We start from the raw sequence: 19,671 nt of genomic DNA, 5'->3' as shown, positions 1-19,671 counted from the left end.
GGAGTGAGGCCTAAGAGGGTTTTATAAATAAGCATCAATCAGAGGGTCTTGCGACGGGTATACAGAGATGACCAGTTTACAGAAGAGTATAGAGTGCAGTAATGTGTCCTATAAGGAACATTGTTGGCAAATCCGATGGTCGAATGGTAAAGAACATCTAGCCGCTCGAGAGGGCCCTTACCTGCCGATCTATAAATTACATCTCCGTAATCTAGCATGGGTTGGATGGTCTTCTGAATCAGGGTTAGTTTGTCAGCTGTGGTGAAAGAGGAGCGATTATGACTGAGGAAACCAAGTCTAGATTTAACCTTCGCCTGCAGCTTTGATATGTGCTGAGAGAAGGACAGTGTACCGTCTAGCCATACTCCCAAGTACTTATATGAGGTGACAATCTCAAGCTCTAAACCCTCAGATGTAGTAATCACACAAGTGGAGAGAGGGGCATTCTTCTTACCAAACCACATGACCTTAGTTTTAGAGGTGTTCAGAATAAGGTTCAGGGCAGAGAAAGCTTGTTAGACGTGAAGAAAGTGTTGTTGTAGAGTCTTTGACACAACATCCGGAGAGGGGCCAGCTGAGTATAAGACTGTATCATCTGCATATAAATGGATTAGAAAGCTTCCTACTGCCTGAGCTATGTTGTAGATGTAAATTGAGAAGAGCGTGAGGCCTAGGATTGAGCCTTTGGGGTACTCCCTTGGTGACAGGCAGTGGCTGATACAGCAAATGTTCTGACTTTATACACTGCACTATTTGAGAGTGGTAGTTAGCAAACCAGGCCAAAGTCTCATCAGAGACACCAATCCTACTTAGCCGGCCCACAAGAATGGAATGGTCTACTGTATCAAAAGATTTGGCCAAGTCAATAAAAATCGCAGCACAACATTGCTTAGAATCAAGGGCAATGGCGACATAATTTTGGACCTTTAAGGTTGCAGTGACACATCCATAACCTGAGAGAAACCAGATTGCATACCAGAGAGAATACTATAGACATCAAGAAAGTCAGTCAGTTGATTATGACAAGTTTTTCCCAAATTTTTGATAAACAGGGCAAAATAAAATTGGCCTATAACAGAGAGGATCAGATTGATCTCCCCCTTTAAATAAAGGATGCACCGTGGCTGCCTTCCACGTAATGGGAACCTCCCCAGAGAGAAGATGCATGTTAAAAAGGTCAGCTGATAGGCTTGGCAATGATAGAAAGGATCTAAACCAGGGCTGCCCAACCGTCTTCCTGGAGATCTATAGTCTTGTAGGTTTTCCTCCAATCCAAATGTAGCGTATCTGATTCAGCTAGTTAAGGTCTTGTTGAACAGGTAATTAAAATAATACGGTGTGTTTTAGGGTAGGACTGAAACCCCACAAGATGGTAGATCTCCAGGGAGAGGGTTGGGCAGCCCTGATTTAAACCATCTGATGCTATTTTACGTTTCATAACAAAAAAGTCATCCATGCCGTGGTCGATATGAAACACAATTTAAATGAGTCCTATCATAGATAGACTGTAAAAAGATCACACATACAATAAATAATCTTTCTTCAGGACACGTCACATCCGATTTAAAGTTTTACTTCCGAAAAGCCGCACATGTTCTCCCTCTTTCTTTTCGCTTAGAACGCCATCATGGGTCGCATGCACGCTCCTGGGTAAGCATGTGTTTCATTCGGAAATAATAAGAATATTGTTGTTTGTTATCAGTAGCTGGACCTTTTTACATTACCTCGTCAACTCCAACATATTTTTTTTTGTGGACACATTTGTTTAAACGTCCACTATAATGATTTATAGCTAGTTAACAACTAGCGTTATGCCGCAACCAACACAGTGACATAATGGCCGCGCACACACTCATGCCATGAAAGCCGACTGTTTAGTCATTAAAATAATTATATGGGTTTTTAGTCGCATATGCGCGCACATTGCAACAGTAACAATGCATCCCCTCGATCAGGTTTGTATTTAGTCTTCCATGAATCGGTCTAAACTAGAACATTATTTGCCCATTCCAGTGCTAATGTTAGCGTAGTGTTGGCTAGTTAGTCATAGCTTCTACCTAATGTTAGGTAGGTACACTACTTGACAAAGTATGTGGACAATTGGTCGTTGAACATCTCATAACAAATTCATGGTCATTAATATGAAGTTGGTCCCCCTCCTCTTTGCTATAACAGCATACTTTTCTGGGAAGGCTTTCCACTAAATGTCGGAACATTGCTGCGGTGACTTGCTTTCATTCAGCCACAAGAGCATTAGTGAGGTCGGGGACTGATGTTGGACTATTTGTCCTGGCTCGCAGTCGGCGTTCCAATTCATCCCAAAGGTGTTCGATGGAGTTGCGGTCAGGTCTCTGTGCAGGCAAGCCAGTCAATTTCTTCTACACACCTCAACAAACCATTTCTGTATGGACCTCGCTTTGTGCAAGGCAGCATTGTCATGCTGTAACAGTGAAGGGCCTTCCCAAACTGTTTTACATTTTTGTAATTTATTTACCCCATTTTTAAGCCAGGCTAGTCAGTTTAGAACAAATTGTTGTTTACAATGGTGGCCTAATTGTGCGCTGCCCTATGGGACACCCAATCACGGCCAGTTGTGATACAGCCACAATGCTGTAGCATTAAGAGTTCCAGTGAAGGGAAATAAAGGGCCTAGCTATAACCAGAGACCATTATTCCTCTTCCTCCTCCTGCACAATGCATTTGGACAGGTAGCAGTCTCCAGGCATCTGCCAAACCCAGATTTGTCCACCAGACTGCCAGGTTGTGTAGAGTGAGTCATCACTCGAGAGAATGCTTCTGTCCAATGGGGTGCTTTATAAAAAGGCCAAATCCACTAATTTGAAGGGGATGTCCACATACTTTTGTGTGTACATAGTGTAGCTAGTTACACAGTACTACACTACCTAAATAACTAGCTAGCTAGTTGAAATGCACTATCAAGTCCAGGCGTGACTATTTGTCATGATTTAAATAGCTACTGACTTAGAGCTACTTTCCTTCTGTTTCAGCAAGGGCCTGTCCCAGTCTGCACTTCCCTACAGGCGCAGTGTGCCCACCGTAAGTATGAAGTTGGTCATTAAACTTTTAGATGGTCAACTGGTATCTTGCTATCTGTTTGTAAGATATGTTAATGAATCTGGTCAACCTAGTAATGTGGCTACATGGTTTGCCATTATATCATCATTGATACAACTTTCACTGGAATGCACATGTCATATTGCAGAGCCTTAGCTAAATACCAAACTTAAACTACAAATTATCACTCCTGTGAATAGAAGGCTCAGTGGACAAAGGGGACATCATCAGTCTCTCAACCTCTGAAATGTTGTTCTACAGTGGCTGAAGGTTACATCTGATGACGTCAAAGAGCAGATCTTCAAGCTCGCCAAGAAGGGTCTTTCTCCCTCTCAGATTGGTAAGTACCATGTTAATTTGTATGCTGTCCAGCGCTTTCCATAAGATTTCCACATTATGAACTGAGAAGACAATGACTTATGCACCCTAACCCAAAGGCCATATCAAATGAATGGTATGATTTTGTCAGGTGTGCTAAAATCAACATGTACCTTGTCGCCTTTCCCTGAAGCTGCTGTGCCATTGAAAGTGAATTCGAGGTTCAACATTATCATTTCAGATTATTTACCCAGTCTTATTCCTATGCATATTGTTACTCACATTCTTTTCCCCTCCATCCGTTTAGAACAAAAATAGAAAATATTCTGTATTTTTCTACAACCAAATCATTTCGAGTTTGGCTGACCTCTACACAAAGTACAAACCACACAGGGGAAGCTACCAGGAGATGTAAGTTAGAAAAGGCTGATACTACTGTTCTCTCTCCAGGTGTGATCCTTCGGGACTCTCATGGTGTTGCCCAGGTGCGCTTCGTCACTGGAAACAAGATCCTGAGGATCCTCAAGTCAAAGGGCCTGGCCCCTGACCTGCCTGAGGATCTGTACCACCTCATCAAGAAGGCTGTTGCTATAAGGAAGCATCTGGAGAGGAACAGAAAGGTAACGGTCTCCAGTTAACTTCCAGGGTGGGAAGAGACTGTTAACTTCTTATGATATAGGGGACAGTTGCGTCCCACTTGGGCAAAAAAACTTTCATAAAATCACACATGTAAGCTACTCAATTAAAACTACACTTGTTGTGAATCCAGCCAACATGTCAGATTTTAAAAAGGCTTTTCGGCGAAAGCATAAGAAGCTATTATCTGATGATAGCCCAATAGTAAACAAAGGGGGTAGCATATTTCAACCCTGCAGGCGCTACACAGAACGCATGTTTATGTCCCATAAACATCACAATTGGTCCTTTTGTTCGATTAATTCCGTCCATATATATCCAAATGTCCATTTATTTGACACGTTTGATCCAGAAAAAAAACGCAACGTCACTACAACATATTTCAAAAGTTGCCTAAACTTTACCAAAATATTTCAAACTACTTTTGTAATACAACTTTAAATATTTTTAAATGTTAATAATCGATCAAATTGTAGATGGGTCTATCTGTGTTCAATACAGGAAGACAACAAACCATGCTACTTTTCACGTCTTGCGCACTCTCAACAGTGTTACCCAGTTCCAAGATGGCCTCCTACTTCATTGCACAAATTAATAACCTCGACCAAATTCCAAAGACTGGTGACATCCAGTGGAAGCAGTATGAACTGATAACAGGTTCCTAATATAATTTGCCAATGAGAACTCGGTGAACAGACAGAGACCAAAAATAAATAAATCTGAATGGTTTGTCCTCGGGGTTTTGCCTGCTACATAAGTTCTGTTATACACAGACATGATTCAAACAGTTTTAGAAACTTCAGTGTTTTCTATCCAAATCTACTAATAATATGCATATCTTATATTCCTGGCATGAGTAGCAGGAAATTGAAATTGGGCACGCTATTTATCCAAAAGTAAAAATGCTGCCCCCTATACATTAAGTTAAACCACCAGCATCTCAAGCGAAACTGAATGTTTTTGTGCCTTGCTGTAAAACTGTATTGATTGATGTTCAATGTGGACATCCGGTAAGGTTGCTCTTGCATGGCTCTGTCCAAGTGGCTTATGGGAGCGTAGCACTGTACAGTGCCATGATGTACAGTCCCGTTCCACAACATTGTACAGCAAGCCTGTTCCCAGCCGTTGGGCTGGTGGGGACGGCGTCCTGCATATTCCTACGTCTTCCCAGAGCCCCTGGGCCATGACTGGGGAGTCAAACCATGTAGTGCACAAGTTAACTGAAAATTGTAATACCTGCATTTGCCATTGACCGATTGAGATTTTTGACTGTCGAAGGGCTGTTTAACTATAGCTTCTTTTTTTTCTTTCAGGACAAGGATGCCAAGTTCCGTCTGATTCTCACTGAAAGCAGAATCCACAGATTGGCCCGTTACTACAAGACCAAGAGAGTTCTTGCTCCCAACTGGAAGTAGTACGTAGTACCTCTTCACTGCTTTATTGACTTTTGGGAGATCAAGCCAGCATGAAGGCATAGTACCTACTATATTAATATTTTCAGTTTTTTCACTAAATGGCACACTTCATTGTCTTGTTCTTCCCTTCTAAGAGCTGAGATATTTCTTATGTGCAAGATAAACCTTGGAGGTAAATTAGCAGAGTGGCTGTTCTGTGCCAACCTGCCAGTCCCCTTCATACATCTCCCTGCCACTCAGTGATTCTAGTTAATTCTTACCAATTGCCATAAGCATTACCTAATCTGGATAATTAGCCATCTCGTGCAGGCTGAGAATATATACTAACAAACGTTCACTGGATGATCATCAACCATAAGACTGCTTCTATTGTTGTTAAAATTGGTGCTCAACTTTTTAGTTGATTACAGAACTTTACATTACTAATCCCTTTTCCCTCTTGATCCACAGCGAATCCTCTACTGCTTCTGCTCTGGTGGCATAAGTCATTTTCACAAATAAAGATCCATTTGGAAGGATCTTGTCTGCTGTGTTTTTGTTTTAGAGGTGGAGTTCTATAAAGCGTGGCGATGGTACTTATAGTGAAAAATATAAACCTCAAGTGTTGGTTTCTTGATTCATGAGCTGAAATAGATCTCAGAAATGTTCAATAGGCACAAAATGCTTATTTCTCAATTTTGTGTGCTCACTTTTTTTTACATCCCTGTTATCATTTCTCATTTGCAAGACAATCCATCCACCCTAAAGGTGTGACCTATCAAGAAGCTGATTAAACATGTTTACACTGGTGCACCTTGTGCTGGGGACAGAAGGACTCAATAAATGTGCAGTTTTGTCAGTACAACTTGAGGGAGTGTACAACTGGCATGCTTACTGCAGGAATGTTAAATAGAGCTGTTGTGAGAATTTCATGTTAATTTCTCTACCATGGTTCTGCAGTACAACCAACTGGCCTCACAACCTCAGGCCACATGTAAGCACACAAGCCCAGGAATTCGACATCTGGCTGCATAACATGTGGTATTGTCTGGGGTGGGTGCTGATGAGTATTTCTGTCTGTACTGAAACCCTGGTGGGTAGAAACTCATTCTGATTGGCTAGATTTGGCTCCCAAGTGGGTGGTCCCATGGCCATGCCTCAACCTGGGCATGTGAAATTCATAGATTAGGGCCTAATGGATTTATTTCAATTGACTTATTACATATGAGCATCCTCTGTAATATCTTTTAAATTGTTGCAATTATATTTTTGTGGTTGGAAAAATCCCCAGAGAAAGTAAAATGCCTTATTGCATAAATGGTTAAGTAATTGTATTGTTTTAATTGAATAAACCTTTCCTTAGTTTTTCAAAGTAATTTGAATATCAACACTTAGAATCATTGTTACCTTATTAAATGTGGTCTATATAATTGGATGGAGAGGCTGGTTCCTAGGCAACCTGGTGCAGTGGTGTAAAGAGTGCTGTGCTCTCCAGGCTTCCTCCCAGCTTTGACTCGCAGTGGGGGGGGGGGGGTGGAGACGTGATCGGACACTGGGCCTCCACATGCAATCAATGAGAAACCTTTGTTTGGCATTTAGAGGCTAAATTAATGTATTGATGAAGTGCTACTGTATTGACGTGTTCAGTCATGTGCAATTTTACCACAAGAGGGCAGCATTTAACTAATTACACTGAACCAAAGGTATGCCTTTAAAGGCTAAATGCCTGAACTTACTCCTTTTGATGGTACATGTTTGTGAAGCGGTTGAGTTCAGCAAGCATGTCTTTGCACATGCAACTGGTACATTTATCATGGGATGATGGTGCTGATATTAAGTAAAAGTTGCTGATGCACCACTGGCTGCAAAGACTACTCTTCATCACCAGCTGTCTCAAGCCCACAATCCTTAAGACTGCTGGGAAGCAGTCTGATTAATGGAGCCTAACCTCTCACCCAGCAGTCCTGCTCACTTGGCCCATCTGGGGAGACTGAGTGCAGGACCTGGAAGCTGTACTTTCTCTTCATCCAGATGGAACCATACACCTGCCAGAAGATGATTCACTTCAACACCAACTTTTATTCAATGTCAAGAGTCATCTCCCCCTGAAGTATTGTTCATATGATTAGACTAGTCTGCTTATGTGACTTCAAAATCCTGATGGCAGTACTAATTTTTATTTACCATTTATTTAAGTAGGCAAGTCAGTGAAAAACATTCTTATTTACAATGACAGAAAAGTGGGTTAACTGCCTTGTCCAAGGCAGAACGACAGATTTTTACCTTGTCAGCTCAGGAATTCGATCTAGCAACCTTTTGGTTACTAGTCCAACGCTCTAACCACTAGGCTACCTGCCACCCCATATACACTGCTCAAACAATTAAAGGGAACACTTAAACAACACAATGTAACTCCAAGTCAATCACACTTCTGTGAAAGCAAACTGTCCACTTAGGAAGCAACACTGACAATAAATTTCACATGCTGTTGTGCAAATAGAATAGACAACAGGTGGAAATTATAGGCAATTAGCAAGACACCCCCAATAAAGGAGTGGTTCTGCAGGTGATAACCACAGACCACTTCTCAGTTCCTATGCTTCCTGGCTGATGTTTTGGTCACTTTTGAATGCTGGCGGTGCTTTCATTCTAGTGGTAGCATGAGACGGAGTCTACAACCCACACAAGTGGCTCAAGTAGTGCAGCTCATCCAGGATGGGACATCAATGCGAGCTGTGGCAAGGTTTGCTGTGTCTGTCAGCGTAGTGTCCAGAGCATGGAGGCGCTACCAGGAGACAGGCCACTACATCAGGAGACGTGGAGGAGGGCAACAGCAGGACTGCTACCAGCAGCAGGACTGCTACCTCTGCCTTTGTGCAAGGAGGAGTAGGAGGAGCACTGCCAGAGCCCTGCAAAATGACCTCCAGCAGGCCACAAATGTGCATGTGTCTGCTCAAATGGTCAGAAACATACTCAATGAGGGTGGTATGAGGGCCCGACGTCCACAGGTGGGGGTTGTGCTTACAGCCCAACACCGTGCAGGATGTTTGGCATTTGCCAGAGAACACCAAGATTGGCAAATTCGCCACTGGCGCCCTGTGCTCCTCACAGATGAAAGCAGGTTCACACTGAGCACATGTGACAGACGTGACAGTCTGGAGACGCCGCAGAGAACGTTCTGCTGCCTGCAACATCCTCCAGCATGACCGGTTTGGTGGTGGGTCAGTCATGGTGTGGGGTGGCATTTCTTTGGGGGGCCGCACAGCCCTCCATGTGCTCGCCAGAGGTAGCCTGACTGCCATTAGGTACCGAGATGAGATCCTCAGACCCCTTGTGAGACCATATGATGGTGCGGTTGGCCCTGGGTTCCTCCTAATGCAAGACAATGCTAGACCTCATGTGGCTGGAGTGTGTCAGCAGTTCCTGCAAGAGGAAGGCATTGATGCTATGGACTGGCCCGCCGTTCCCCAGATCTGAATCCAATTGAGCACATATGGGACTTTATGTCTCGCTCCATCCACCAACGCCACGCTGCACCACAGACTGTCCAGGAGTTGCGGATGCTTTAGTCCAGGTCTGGGAGGAAATCCCTCAGGAGACCATCCGCCACCTCATCAGTAGCATGCCCAGGCGTTGTAGGGAGTTCATACAGGCACGTGGAGGCCACACACACTACTGAGCCTCATTTTGACTTGTTTTAAGGACATTACATCAAAGTTGGAACAGCCTGTAGTGTGGTTTTCCACTTTAATTTTGAGTGTGACTCCAAATCCAGACCTCCATGGGTTGATACATTTGATTTCCATTGATAATTTTTGTGTGGTTTTGTTGTCAGCACATTCAACTATGTAAAGAAAAAAGTATTTAATAAGAATATTTCATTCATTCAGATCTAGGATGTGTTATTTTAGTGTTCCCTTTATTTTTTTAGCAGTGTATATTGAGATGTAATCCACTCATTCTGAATCATGAGGAATATGTGTATTCAAATGGCTATAATAATTCATCTTTAATTTGTCATTAATCATTGTAAATATTTGATAGCCTCTGGTTTAGATATCTGTACATTTTGGCTGTCAGTCATCAAAGAAAACACAAGATCATATTACCAATATGGTCGCTAAAGTTCCTTGAAAGCAGGAGCCTATAAATAGAAGCATTACTAAGGTGTGAGCTGTTCTGTGATCTTTTTTTTCTGGAGATTTATCATGCATTACTGAGGCTAGCTTTATTCTGCTAAAAGAATAACAGGTTATGAAGGTGTCACACGTATTGATTTTGTATCAGTATATCTTGGTGTATCAGTATCTGTGTTAGACAGGGGCATGGTTTTAGTGCCTGAGGAGTGAAATGCCATCTTGGTGTGATATATCAGACTGCCTGTAAGATCTTTATTGCATTTGCTGCAGAGCCCCTTCAGCTAGCACTGATTCAGCCGGAGTTGCTGCCTCCTAGGAGAGGACGATAACATTGAGTCACCTTGCTGCATTGTGAGCCTCTGGCAGTGGAGAGGCAGGAATCAGCAGCAGCGCCTATACTGCAGAGCTGTGCAGGACTGTGCATCACTACCGTGTGTGTTAGAGGGAGAGAGAGAGAATAGTGGAGAAAGGTTGACTGGGGACTGCAGTCTTATGTCCCCCTCTGCCCCAGGGTTCATGGTTTGGAGTTTTTCTCTGAAATGCTTTCGGTGAATGCACACCACCCCAGTGTAGACAACTTAGTGCAGTACAGCGACTGATCCCAGTTAAAATGCTCATGTTTTTTCCTCCTCAGACTGCTACTTGCAGATACAGTTATTCAGAGTTTGTGGTGTGTCTCCAGGACTGAGTTGCTGCAGAGGGATTCAGTGGAATGAGAAAGGCAGATTGTCAGGAGAGTTGTCCAAGGACTCTATAACTGTGGTCCCATGGGATCAAAGAGCTGTCAACCTCTCATCGCTGGCCCTCTCCCTCAGCAGCCTTGCTTTGAATGCCTAATGCAGCGTTTATGTGCTAGACGGAAGTAGGAAACGCAGAAATATCCAACTTGCTAACTGGTTGTAGTTGTACACGTGCCACATTCAATGGACAGTTCAGAGTTCCGACTAGCATGTGAACACGGTATAACGTCACCACTCAGAGTTCCTGTCACTCATCAGCAACAATAAGTTATTCTTTATGTTCCATTGACATTTACAAAAGTTATTTTCAAATGCTTATTTTTGCGTGTTATACTGATACAATAAAATTAACATTAGCATTATATTTGGCTCACCTAACTTCACTATTGTTTGCAGAGTCAACAATGAAGACAGATCACCACCACTACGGAAACACGACCTCAGTATGCCAGCCTCCATAATTTTCTTCAACTTTTGGCTTAGTTTGTTTTAATTTTAAATTTGATTTAAAATGTATTTAACTAGGCAAGTCAGTTAAGAACAAATTCTTATTTACAATAACGGCCTGGCAAAAGGCCTCCTGCGGGGACAGGGGCTGGGATTAAAGATAAAAATATAGGACAAAACACACATCACGACAAGAGACACCACAACACTACATAAAGAGAGACCTAAGACAACAACATAGCATGGCAGCAACACACAACACAGCATATTAGCAACACAACATGACAACAACATGGTAGCAGCACAACATGGTAGCAGCACAAACCATGGCACAAACATTATCGGGCACAGACAACAGCACAAAGGAAAGAAGGTAGAGATAACAATACATCACGCAAAGCAGTGATCATCAAGGCAGGTTTTCAAAAAGAGCTCATTTGATGTATAATACCTGTAGTCAATAGGATTTGGAGAAGAAGCGTGTTTGATTTCACACCATCATTCCAGAGGAACAGTACATCAAACCAATGGGGGACAGGCCAGCAAAGCCTCCTCCTTAGGGATTCAGTATCAAATATTTATATTGCAGTGGGGTGTTTGATGCTTTCTGCTCCCTGGGAGTGTACTCTGGGTTGTTTTAGTCCAGGAAGGAAGGAGATTGATAACCTTTACCTAACAGGAAGCCCACGAGGATATGGAGAGCTATTTCTCTTCTTTTAGTCCTTTTAAAAATGTATTGGACCTGGAGACGGTGTTCAGTAAGAACATTTTTAGATAAAACTGCATTGGTAAAAAAAAAAGAAAGCCTGATGGCAGTACTATTTTTTATTTAACTCGGCAAGTCGGTGAAAAACAAATTCTTATTTACAATGACAGCCTAGGAACAGTGGGTTAACTGCCTTGTTCAGGGCAGAACAACAGATTTTTACCTTGTCAGCTCAGGAATTCGATCTAGCAACCTTTTGGTTACTAGTCCAACGCTCTAACCACTAGGCTACCTGCCACCCCATATATATCGAGATGTAATCCACTCATTTTGAATCATGAGGAATACGTGAATTCAAATGGCTATAGTAAAAATAAAGGTTGTCATAAATACATTGGAAAGAGGCCAGATATTATATGTTGTCTTCCTTTTTTGATGTCCAGTGATACAGCTCTTTACTTATGGAGATGTAGCCTGCTCTACTCTGTACTGTTACTTTGAGCTTTGCCTCACACACCCCAAGTCGAATTTATGGGCAGCATCAGGAAATTGGGCAGGTCTGTTTGATGCAGCGTAAGCATTGTTGTAATGTGTCATGGTTGGGAAGGCTCTCTGTCCTTAAGGCCTGCAGCTGCAGTGAGAAAGACGTGAAGCTAACAGATCCACAGCTAAACCAGCTTTGTGTGTACATGCCACACACACTATCACAAACATTGTCACATACACACACACGCACACAGATTGAGTCGGATTGTAGATGCATCATTAATTCACTTACTGCCATTTAACATATTGTCAGCCATACCACACAATAAAGCTGGCTATGTATAGCCTTTCTCTGATGACAACAATGGCCTCCTGAGCAGTTGCTTCTTTTTATGTGAACTTGCCCTGCTCTTGAGAGAGGTCCTGCCATGTCAGTGTATTTTTGTTACTGGGAAGTCTCTCACTCAGAGAAACCTGATAGCTGCTGAACCTGGGGTGTGAGGACTGTGAGGACAATGTAAGGCATGGGATAATAGTCCCATTACAGCACAGTCAGATGCATATTTTAGGAAATTTCTGTCCGTATCCAATTTTGACAGTGCAGCTTCAGGCAATATTTACCGTTAAAGAAATACAGATTTACGTAGCCTAAACCGATGTAGACGTAATTTGATCACTCTTTTGTTGTTGAGAATCTTTCTGTAACCTCTTTCAACATCTATCCAAAATATTAGTCCAACACATGATACATTTCTGAAATCCTCAAGATGTTGCCATAGCCATGGGAAGTAAGGGTGCTGAGGTTGCTGATGAGTCAAAATTATTGCAATTTTAATTCAATAAAAAAAATGAGCGGAGAAAAATAATTGTCACTGATCTTACTGTGTGCGTCGTGGGGTGAGCTTCATGTTTGAAGCTCACCCCACAATTAAGTGATGTGATTCTGATCATGTGATTTCTCTGTAGGCTTGCACATTTTGGGGAATATTCAGAGATGAAAACGTTCCATGGGAATTAATATTAATACCATTTAAACGTAGATGGTTTTTTTTTGCAGCGGATATATTTACCATACCATATGGAGACATTAACCTTTTACCTGATCATAAGTAGACAATTGTAAATGATTAAATCCTTCCAATACAAATAAAACAAACAATTTAGTTATGAATCAAACTTTAATTAAATGAGTTAACTCTTCACATGGGATGATTTCACTGAACAACAAAAGAAAGGGAATTTTGAATGATCCATCACATCTCCCAAAAACGTTTTCAACATACATCTAAAATTATAGTTTTGAAACTAAAGCTTTGGTTGTCTTCCTCTCAGGCTTCCATGTCTTCTCCCTGGACCTCCTCAATGTCTAGCTCTTGAACATCAGACTCTGAGGCATCCTCTTCACTGTCACTTTCCAACCTTGTTGAGAATGGCTCGTTGTCAGGCTCAAAAAGCCACACATTTGCCGGGATGGCCATCAACTTTTAAACCTTTGTATTGGTCAGCCTGTTGCGTTCTTTGGTGTGTGTGTTCCCAAACAAGGACCAGTTGCGCTCCGACGCGGCTGATGTTGGTGGGATTTGGAGGATGATGGAGGCAACAGGGGAAAGAGCCTCAAATCCACAAAGTCCCTTCCACCAGGTGGCTGATGAGATATGTTGGCCCGACTGCCATATTGCATCTCCATTCCAAAGCCCTTGCTTGGAAGTGTACTTCGCCAGACTGCCAAGAAACGTGCCCTCAACCAGGCCAAGGTGGCGAGCCACAGTAGTAATGACACCATAGAACTTGTTGATCTCTGCACCAGACAGGATGCTCTTGCCAGCATACTTGGGGTCCAACATGTACGCTGTGGCATGTATGGGCTTCAGGCAGACATCTTCACGCTTTTTGATGCATTTCAGAACTGGGTGTGATGTGATTGCATTGTCTGTCACCAGTGCAAATACCTTCTGTGGTCCAAGGTCGTTGATGACTGTCTTCAGCTCATCTGCAATGTAGAGACTGGTGTGTCTGTGCACTTGTAGAACACTGGTTGAGGAGTGGAGATGATGTAGTTAATTATTCCTTGCCCACGAACATTCAACCACCCATCATATGATTTGCTTGACCTTCACTTGAACTCTGTTGAACTCTGCATCCAGCAAATTAGTAGATAAAGCATGTCTGGTTGGAAGGGTGTATGCTGGGCGAAGAACATTCAGAAATCTCTTCCAATACACATTGCCTGTGAGCATCAGAGGTGAACCAGTTGCATACACAGCTCGAGCAAGACATTCATCAGCATTTCTGTTTCCAGGAGGACCATGAGCTGTTGCTATCGATACGGTGTCTGATTCATCATTTTCACCTTGAATAGAGGTAAAAATACTTTTGTCAGAGGTTGCTTGTTGTGAGCGCTGAGGGAACTTTATGCACTTGGCCAGATGATTCTGCATCTTTGTTGCATTCTTCACATATGATTAGGCACAGCATTTGCAAATGTACACAGCTTTTCCTTCTACATTAGCTGCAGTGAAATATCTCCACACATCAGATAGTGCCCGTGGCATTTTCTTGTAAAGATTAGAAAGAAATGAGTTTAAAAAATACAATTCCACGTACAGATAAATAGTTAAGGAGTTAGATTAAACAACTCATTTGTAAGATAAATGTTTTAAAATGAAACATGTATGGAAACAGGTGAATTAACACTCTTCAGTTAGCAGGCTCAAACAAGCTAAAACCCACATGGTAGCAAAAACTAACTAGCAGAAATTGTTAACAAGTTAGACATGATTTAAACACACTTTTGCTGTAGGCTACTATTTACTAGTTAACAAAAAATAATGTATGTCGTATAAAATATATTCACCCCATCCAGTAATCAAAATTGACCAGAAAGCATGTAGTCCTTGGCTTAGACAGTGTAGTAGTGTGGGCTCAATAGCATCTCATTGATGTGCAAGATCTTGAGAATCAACTGTACATGTGATGGAAGAGTCCACTGCACATGTGATGGAAGAATGCACTGTGTATGCAGAGAGTTGCAATTCCATTGAAATGGGGATAGTTTAACCAAAGACCTAGAATTGCCATGTGAATCCCACAAAAAAAGGTTCACTGTTATAAGCTAACTTATTTGATGAATTTAAGCAAAATTCCCCAAATTCCAGGGCTTAACTTCCTGAGGAAAATTTCCAGAAATTTACCGGAAAGTTTCCAACCCTTTTTCTCTGCAAAGGCAGCCTTTTTCCCCCTTTAGTTTGTGGTATCTTGATTTTGTATAGGTGCAGTGTAGCCTGCAGAATTTTACATTTGTTTTTTCGGTGTTCATTTTTAATAAAGTAAGATGTTCGCCTACCACGCTGCACCTTGGTTTAATTCATCCGACGAACGTAACAGTGTCCAGTGTTATAGATTAACAACGCAAACTTTGTACAGGTTATAATGCCCTAGCTGTATTTATGGCCAATTTATATGTACATATGCCGCGTTCACGTGCTGGTTGTAACTAGGAAACGTACTACTTGCTAACTGGTTGAAAGCGGTACGCAGAAGCATCATACCCATCAGATTTGTCCTGTTGTTTCTCTGTAGTAGCCACCACCAATTTTATGAAGTTGGCTTTAACTAGCCCAGATAGATTCCCAATCTCCCAAACCTGTAACTAGCTACCAAGAAGCCATTTCAGGCTATCAAGTTAGAGATGGTCTAAATATCTTAGCTGGCATGTCTGCTGGCAAGGTTTCTAGACTTTAGAAAAGCAAGCAATAACAATGTACTGAATAAGACACATTCCTTTCACTCTTTTACACAGATTTTAGCAGAGATGCAAATTAGCAGGTTTCTTAAATTTTATTTTTTAGCACAAGTCAGGATGATACAGACAGCTCAAGAAGTATGCATAGATATGCAGAAAAATATACATGACAGATTTAAGTATAATGATTGTCTCTAAATTGCAGGAAAAATGCTGTTTCAGGTGTATGAAAAATGCCCCCCCCTCTGGACCACCCCCAAGACTTCTTCACCTACTTTGTGCCTCAGATTTTTGGGGTGCATGACACCCCTGGCGGCAAGTCTATACTACAACCAATTAGCAAGTCAGAAATTAATTTCCGACTACCACGTGAAAGTGGCACAAATGTTCCATAACCTTACAGGTAACTGCCAAAATAAAGGAAACTCTTGACTAAATGAGGGATACAAAGTATATTAAAAGCATTACTTCCACATGTGGTTTCTGAGTAAATTAAGCAACTAACATCCCTTCATGCTTAGGGTCGTGTATAAAAATGTTGGCCATTATTTTGGCTACTCATGGTTGGAAGAGGAGATCTCAGTGCCTTTAGAAAAGTATTCAGACCTTTTACTCAGTACTTTGTTGAAGCAAATTTGGCAGCGATTACCGCCTTGAGTCTTCTTGGGTAGGACGCTACAAGTTTGGCACACCTGTATTTGGGGAGTTTCTCCCATTTTTCTCTGCAGATCCTCTCAAGCTCTGTCAGGTTGGATTGGGAGCTTTGCTGCACAGCTATTTTCAGCTATCTCCAGAAATGTTCGATCAGGTTCAAGTCCGGGCTCTGGCTGGCCCACTCAAGTACATTTAGAGACTTGTCCCAAAGCCACTGCTGCCTTGTCTGTGTACTTAGGGTTGTCGTCATGTTGGAAGGTGAAACTTCATCCCAGTCGGAGGTCCTGAGCGCTCTGGAGAAGGTTTTCATCAAGCATCTCTCTGTACTTTGCTCTGTTCATCCTTCCCTCAATCCTGACTAGTCTCCCAGTCCCTGCCACTGAAAAACATACCCACAGCATGATGCTGCCACCATCATGCTTCACCGTAGCGATGGTGCCAGGTTTCCTCCAGACGTGAAGCTTGGCATTCAGGCAAAAGAGTTCAATCTTGGTTTCATCAGACCAGAGAATCTTGTTCTTCATGGTCATAAGGTGCCTTTTGGCAAACTCCAAGTGGGTTGTCATGTACCTTTTACTGAGGAGTGGGCTTCCGTCTGGCCACTCTACCATAAAGGCCTGATTGGTGGAGTGCTGCAAAGATGGTTGTCCTTCTGGAAGGTTCTCCCACCTCCACAGGGCAACCAGCTCTAGGAAGAGTATTGATGGTTCCAAACTTCTTCCATTTAAGAATGATGGAGGCCATTGTGTACTTGGGGACCTTCAATGCTGCAGACATTTTTTGTTACCCTTCCCCAGATCTGTCTCGGAGCTATATGGACAATTCCTTTTGACCTCACGGCTTGGTTTTTGCTCTGACATGCACTGTCTACTGTGGGACCTTATATAGACAGGTGTGTTGCTTTCCAAATTATGTCCAATCAATTGCATTTTGCACCGGTGGATTCCAATCAAGTTGTAGAAACATCTCAAGGATGGTCAATGGAAACAGGATGCACCTGAGGACAATTTCGAGAATCATAGCAAATGGTATGAACACTTGTGTAAATAAGATATTTATGTTTTTAATTCTTAACAATGGAGCATAATGCTTTGTCATTTTGGAATATTATGTGTAGATGTATGAGTGGAAAAAATAATTTAATCAATTTTAGAATAAGGCTGCAACGTAACAAATTGTGGGGAAAAAATCGATTGGTGTGAATACTGTATGGGAGATTATGAACCTGAGCATCCCCCACCATCAACAAAACAATAAATAATGGAATATCGCATCCCTCCAATAAAGATCCAAACACATCTATGCTAAGGCGCATTGAAGCCGTACTGGCGGCTCGTGGTGGACCAACGCCCTATTTAGGCACTATATGTTGGTGTTGTCTTTATTTTGCCAGCTACCTGTATGTTCCACAGGCCATAGGCTTAAAGGCTATCTTAGATTCATCAGGAAATGCTATATAATTTGTAGTTTAGGCTACTGTGGGTGACGTCATTACTGCAGGAAAAATCGTTCAGTTGAGTTTTGGAATTTACGTGTGATGGACTATTGTTTAGGAATGTTAATCTCCTCAAATAACAGGGTGTTAATGCTGAAATCTTTTAAACGCATTCCTTATGTGTAATTACTGTAGCTGCACCCTTGTGATGCATAACAATACTGCGCTTGATTGAACTGAATTGGAGAACCATGTTTTACGCACCGCATTTGATTCAACCACATCCAACCACGCACGCGTTGGTATGTCTACCCCCCTTTTCGTCGGCTAAAAGGGGCACCAAGACGCGCTGGCTTTAGGACTTTTTACAAGTTTGGTCTTCCCCTTTAAAAGTATACAGCCCTAGCGGTGATCATTGGTCTGAAAATTCTGCGGAGGGGATTTAGAGCATGAAATAGCTTGAACAAGAAGCCGGGATCATGGCGGCACCGCTCGGGCGGGACACTCTACCTGACCACTGGTCCTATGGAGTTTATCGAGATGGTAGGGTCTTCTTCATCAGGTGAGCATGCACTGTGATGATTTAACTTTAAGTTTTACTGATGAAACGGGTTAATTGCGCAGTTATCCTCGTCCAGTAACAGGTGTCTTTCTTTCAGTGATAAAACTCACAGCACTACTTGGCTCCATCCTCGAACGTGTGAACCTGTCAACTCTGGACACATGATACGATCAGGTACGCGCAGGAATTAATAATACGATATTTCATGACTGCTGTGCACATTGTGCTTTAGCCTACCATTATAGATCTGTATAGATTCACGCAGCCCATTGTATTCATGTTTTAGATTTACCACTGGGATGGGAAGAAGGATTCTCGGACGAGGGGGCCAGCTACTTTATTGAGTGAGTGCAGCTTTATGTTGTTAATGTATGGGATGTGCGTGACTCCAATAACGTCCGATTCGAGCTCAAATAGCTCATAGCTGTAGGAGTATTGTTGTGTCGGTAGCACGCTTGAAGGCATGCAGTCTTTTAAATGCATCAATTGCAGCGGGTTGAGCAATGATGACGTTGCAATGCAAACCATCACTTTCTTTCTCACGGTTACACATAAAAATACCCCAGGTGTTCATGGATACAATGTTGCACAATGACAGAACGCATTGGTTTGTTGATTAGGTTTTCCGAATGTGACAGAAATTCAGAGAGAGCCTATTGCTCCTGACGAGCCCTTTATGAGACCACTATTAGGCTACAAGTTGAACGATAACACATGCTGTATAGCATAGCCTACAACTTCATGCAAATGTTTACTCAGGGATTTCTGCTATGTTAGGCTATTCAGGCTTTATATGATACACTATCTTGCAATGTCATTGCCAACAGTGGCGGTCAGAGCCGTTTAAGAGTTTTTTTTTTTCCTTTCCATGATCTTGGCCTTATTATATTACAGCAAATTGGATGACTGTCAATTCATATTCCATTCACCCAGTTCAATGTAACAGCAATAGGTTTAGGCTACTACATGATACTAAAATTTTCCCTATACTCATCATGAGGTTGCTACAACCTAGCCTATGAATTGCACACAGGTCAAGAGACATTTGAGGTGACAGACAGTGACATTCAATACAGCCTTGCACACTCTTGCTTGCTGATATAGGGTGTAATCATTAGTCCAACAGTTGCAAACTAGAGTTTCTGTTGGACAAATTCAGGTATGTTTATCCCTGTTTTGTTCAGTTTGCTTCCGTTTTAAGATGTTTTTTTTCAACAGAATAGGTGGAATGAATAGACACACCCCTGACCATGCGTTAACACAGTTCACTTACATAGCAGGCACATTGTAATCATTCTAGCATCTATGCACTCTCTTCTCACCTCTTCCCTTTGCTT

General features: G+C 42.2%; 2 protein-coding genes and 3 non-coding genes across 9 annotated transcripts in view; all 5 read left to right on the top strand.

Annotated features, from left to right (window-relative positions):
* Window positions 1–1,566: 1,566 nt before the first annotated feature.
* LOC135557863 (small ribosomal subunit protein uS15-like) lies at window positions 1,567–5,962 on the top strand. Its single transcript, XM_064991555.1, has 6 exons — window positions 1,567–1,650; window positions 3,009–3,057; window positions 3,337–3,415; window positions 3,844–4,013; window positions 5,343–5,443; window positions 5,895–5,962. The coding sequence occupies exons 1-6, from the start codon at window positions 1,628–1,630 to the stop codon at window positions 5,926–5,928; spliced, it is 456 nt and encodes a 151-aa protein (XP_064847627.1). The 5' UTR covers window positions 1,567–1,627; the 3' UTR covers window positions 5,929–5,962.
* LOC135506464 (small nucleolar RNA SNORA68) lies at window positions 3,494–3,625 on the top strand. The gene has a single exon (XR_010450504.1). It is a non-coding gene; the product is annotated as a small nucleolar RNA SNORA68 (small nucleolar RNA).
* On the top strand, window positions 5,024–5,246 carry LOC135506423 (small nucleolar RNA SNORA73 family). Its single transcript, XR_010450499.1, has one exon. It is a non-coding gene; the product is annotated as a small nucleolar RNA SNORA73 family (small nucleolar RNA).
* Window positions 5,544–5,671, top strand: LOC135506518 (small nucleolar RNA SNORA19). The gene has a single exon (XR_010450531.1). It is a non-coding gene; the product is annotated as a small nucleolar RNA SNORA19 (small nucleolar RNA).
* Window positions 5,963–18,212: 12,250 nt separating the features above from the next.
* LOC135557839 (pleckstrin homology domain-containing family A member 7-like) overlaps window positions 18,213–19,671 on the top strand; it is a 141,227-nt gene continuing 139,768 nt past the window's right edge. For 4 of the 5 annotated variants that reach the window (XM_064991516.1, XM_064991524.1, XM_064991506.1 and 1 more), the window contains exons 1-3: window positions 18,213–18,334; window positions 18,432–18,508; window positions 18,621–18,678. In XM_064991516.1, coding sequence (XP_064847588.1) covers window positions 18,252–18,334; window positions 18,432–18,508; window positions 18,621–18,678 — 218 coding nt within the window. In that variant the 5' untranslated portion in view covers window positions 18,213–18,251. The remainder of the gene's footprint in view (window positions 18,335–18,431; window positions 18,509–18,620; window positions 18,679–19,671) is intronic. The other variant, XM_064991534.1, reaches the window with a different exon arrangement.

This window comes from Oncorhynchus masou, chromosome 2, assembly GCF_036934945.1.
Source record: "Oncorhynchus masou masou isolate Uvic2021 chromosome 2, UVic_Omas_1.1, whole genome shotgun sequence".
NCBI classification, from domain to species: domain Eukaryota; kingdom Metazoa; phylum Chordata; class Actinopteri; order Salmoniformes; family Salmonidae; genus Oncorhynchus; species Oncorhynchus masou.
Note: the sequence above shows the minus strand (reverse complement) of the source record. Positions and strands in the feature narration are given on the sequence as shown.

Coding starts and splice junctions, on each gene's coding strand:
- LOC135557863 (XM_064991555.1), top strand. CDS start 1,628: ATGGGTCGCATGCACGCTCCTGG. Junction 3,416..3,843: donor TCTTTCTCCCTCTCAGATTG/GTAAGTACCATG, acceptor TTCTCTCTCCAG/GTGTGATCCTTCGGGACTCT. Junction 5,444..5,894: donor CTTGCTCCCAACTGGAAGTA/GTACGTAGTACC, acceptor CTTGATCCACAG/CGAATCCTCTACTGCTTCTG.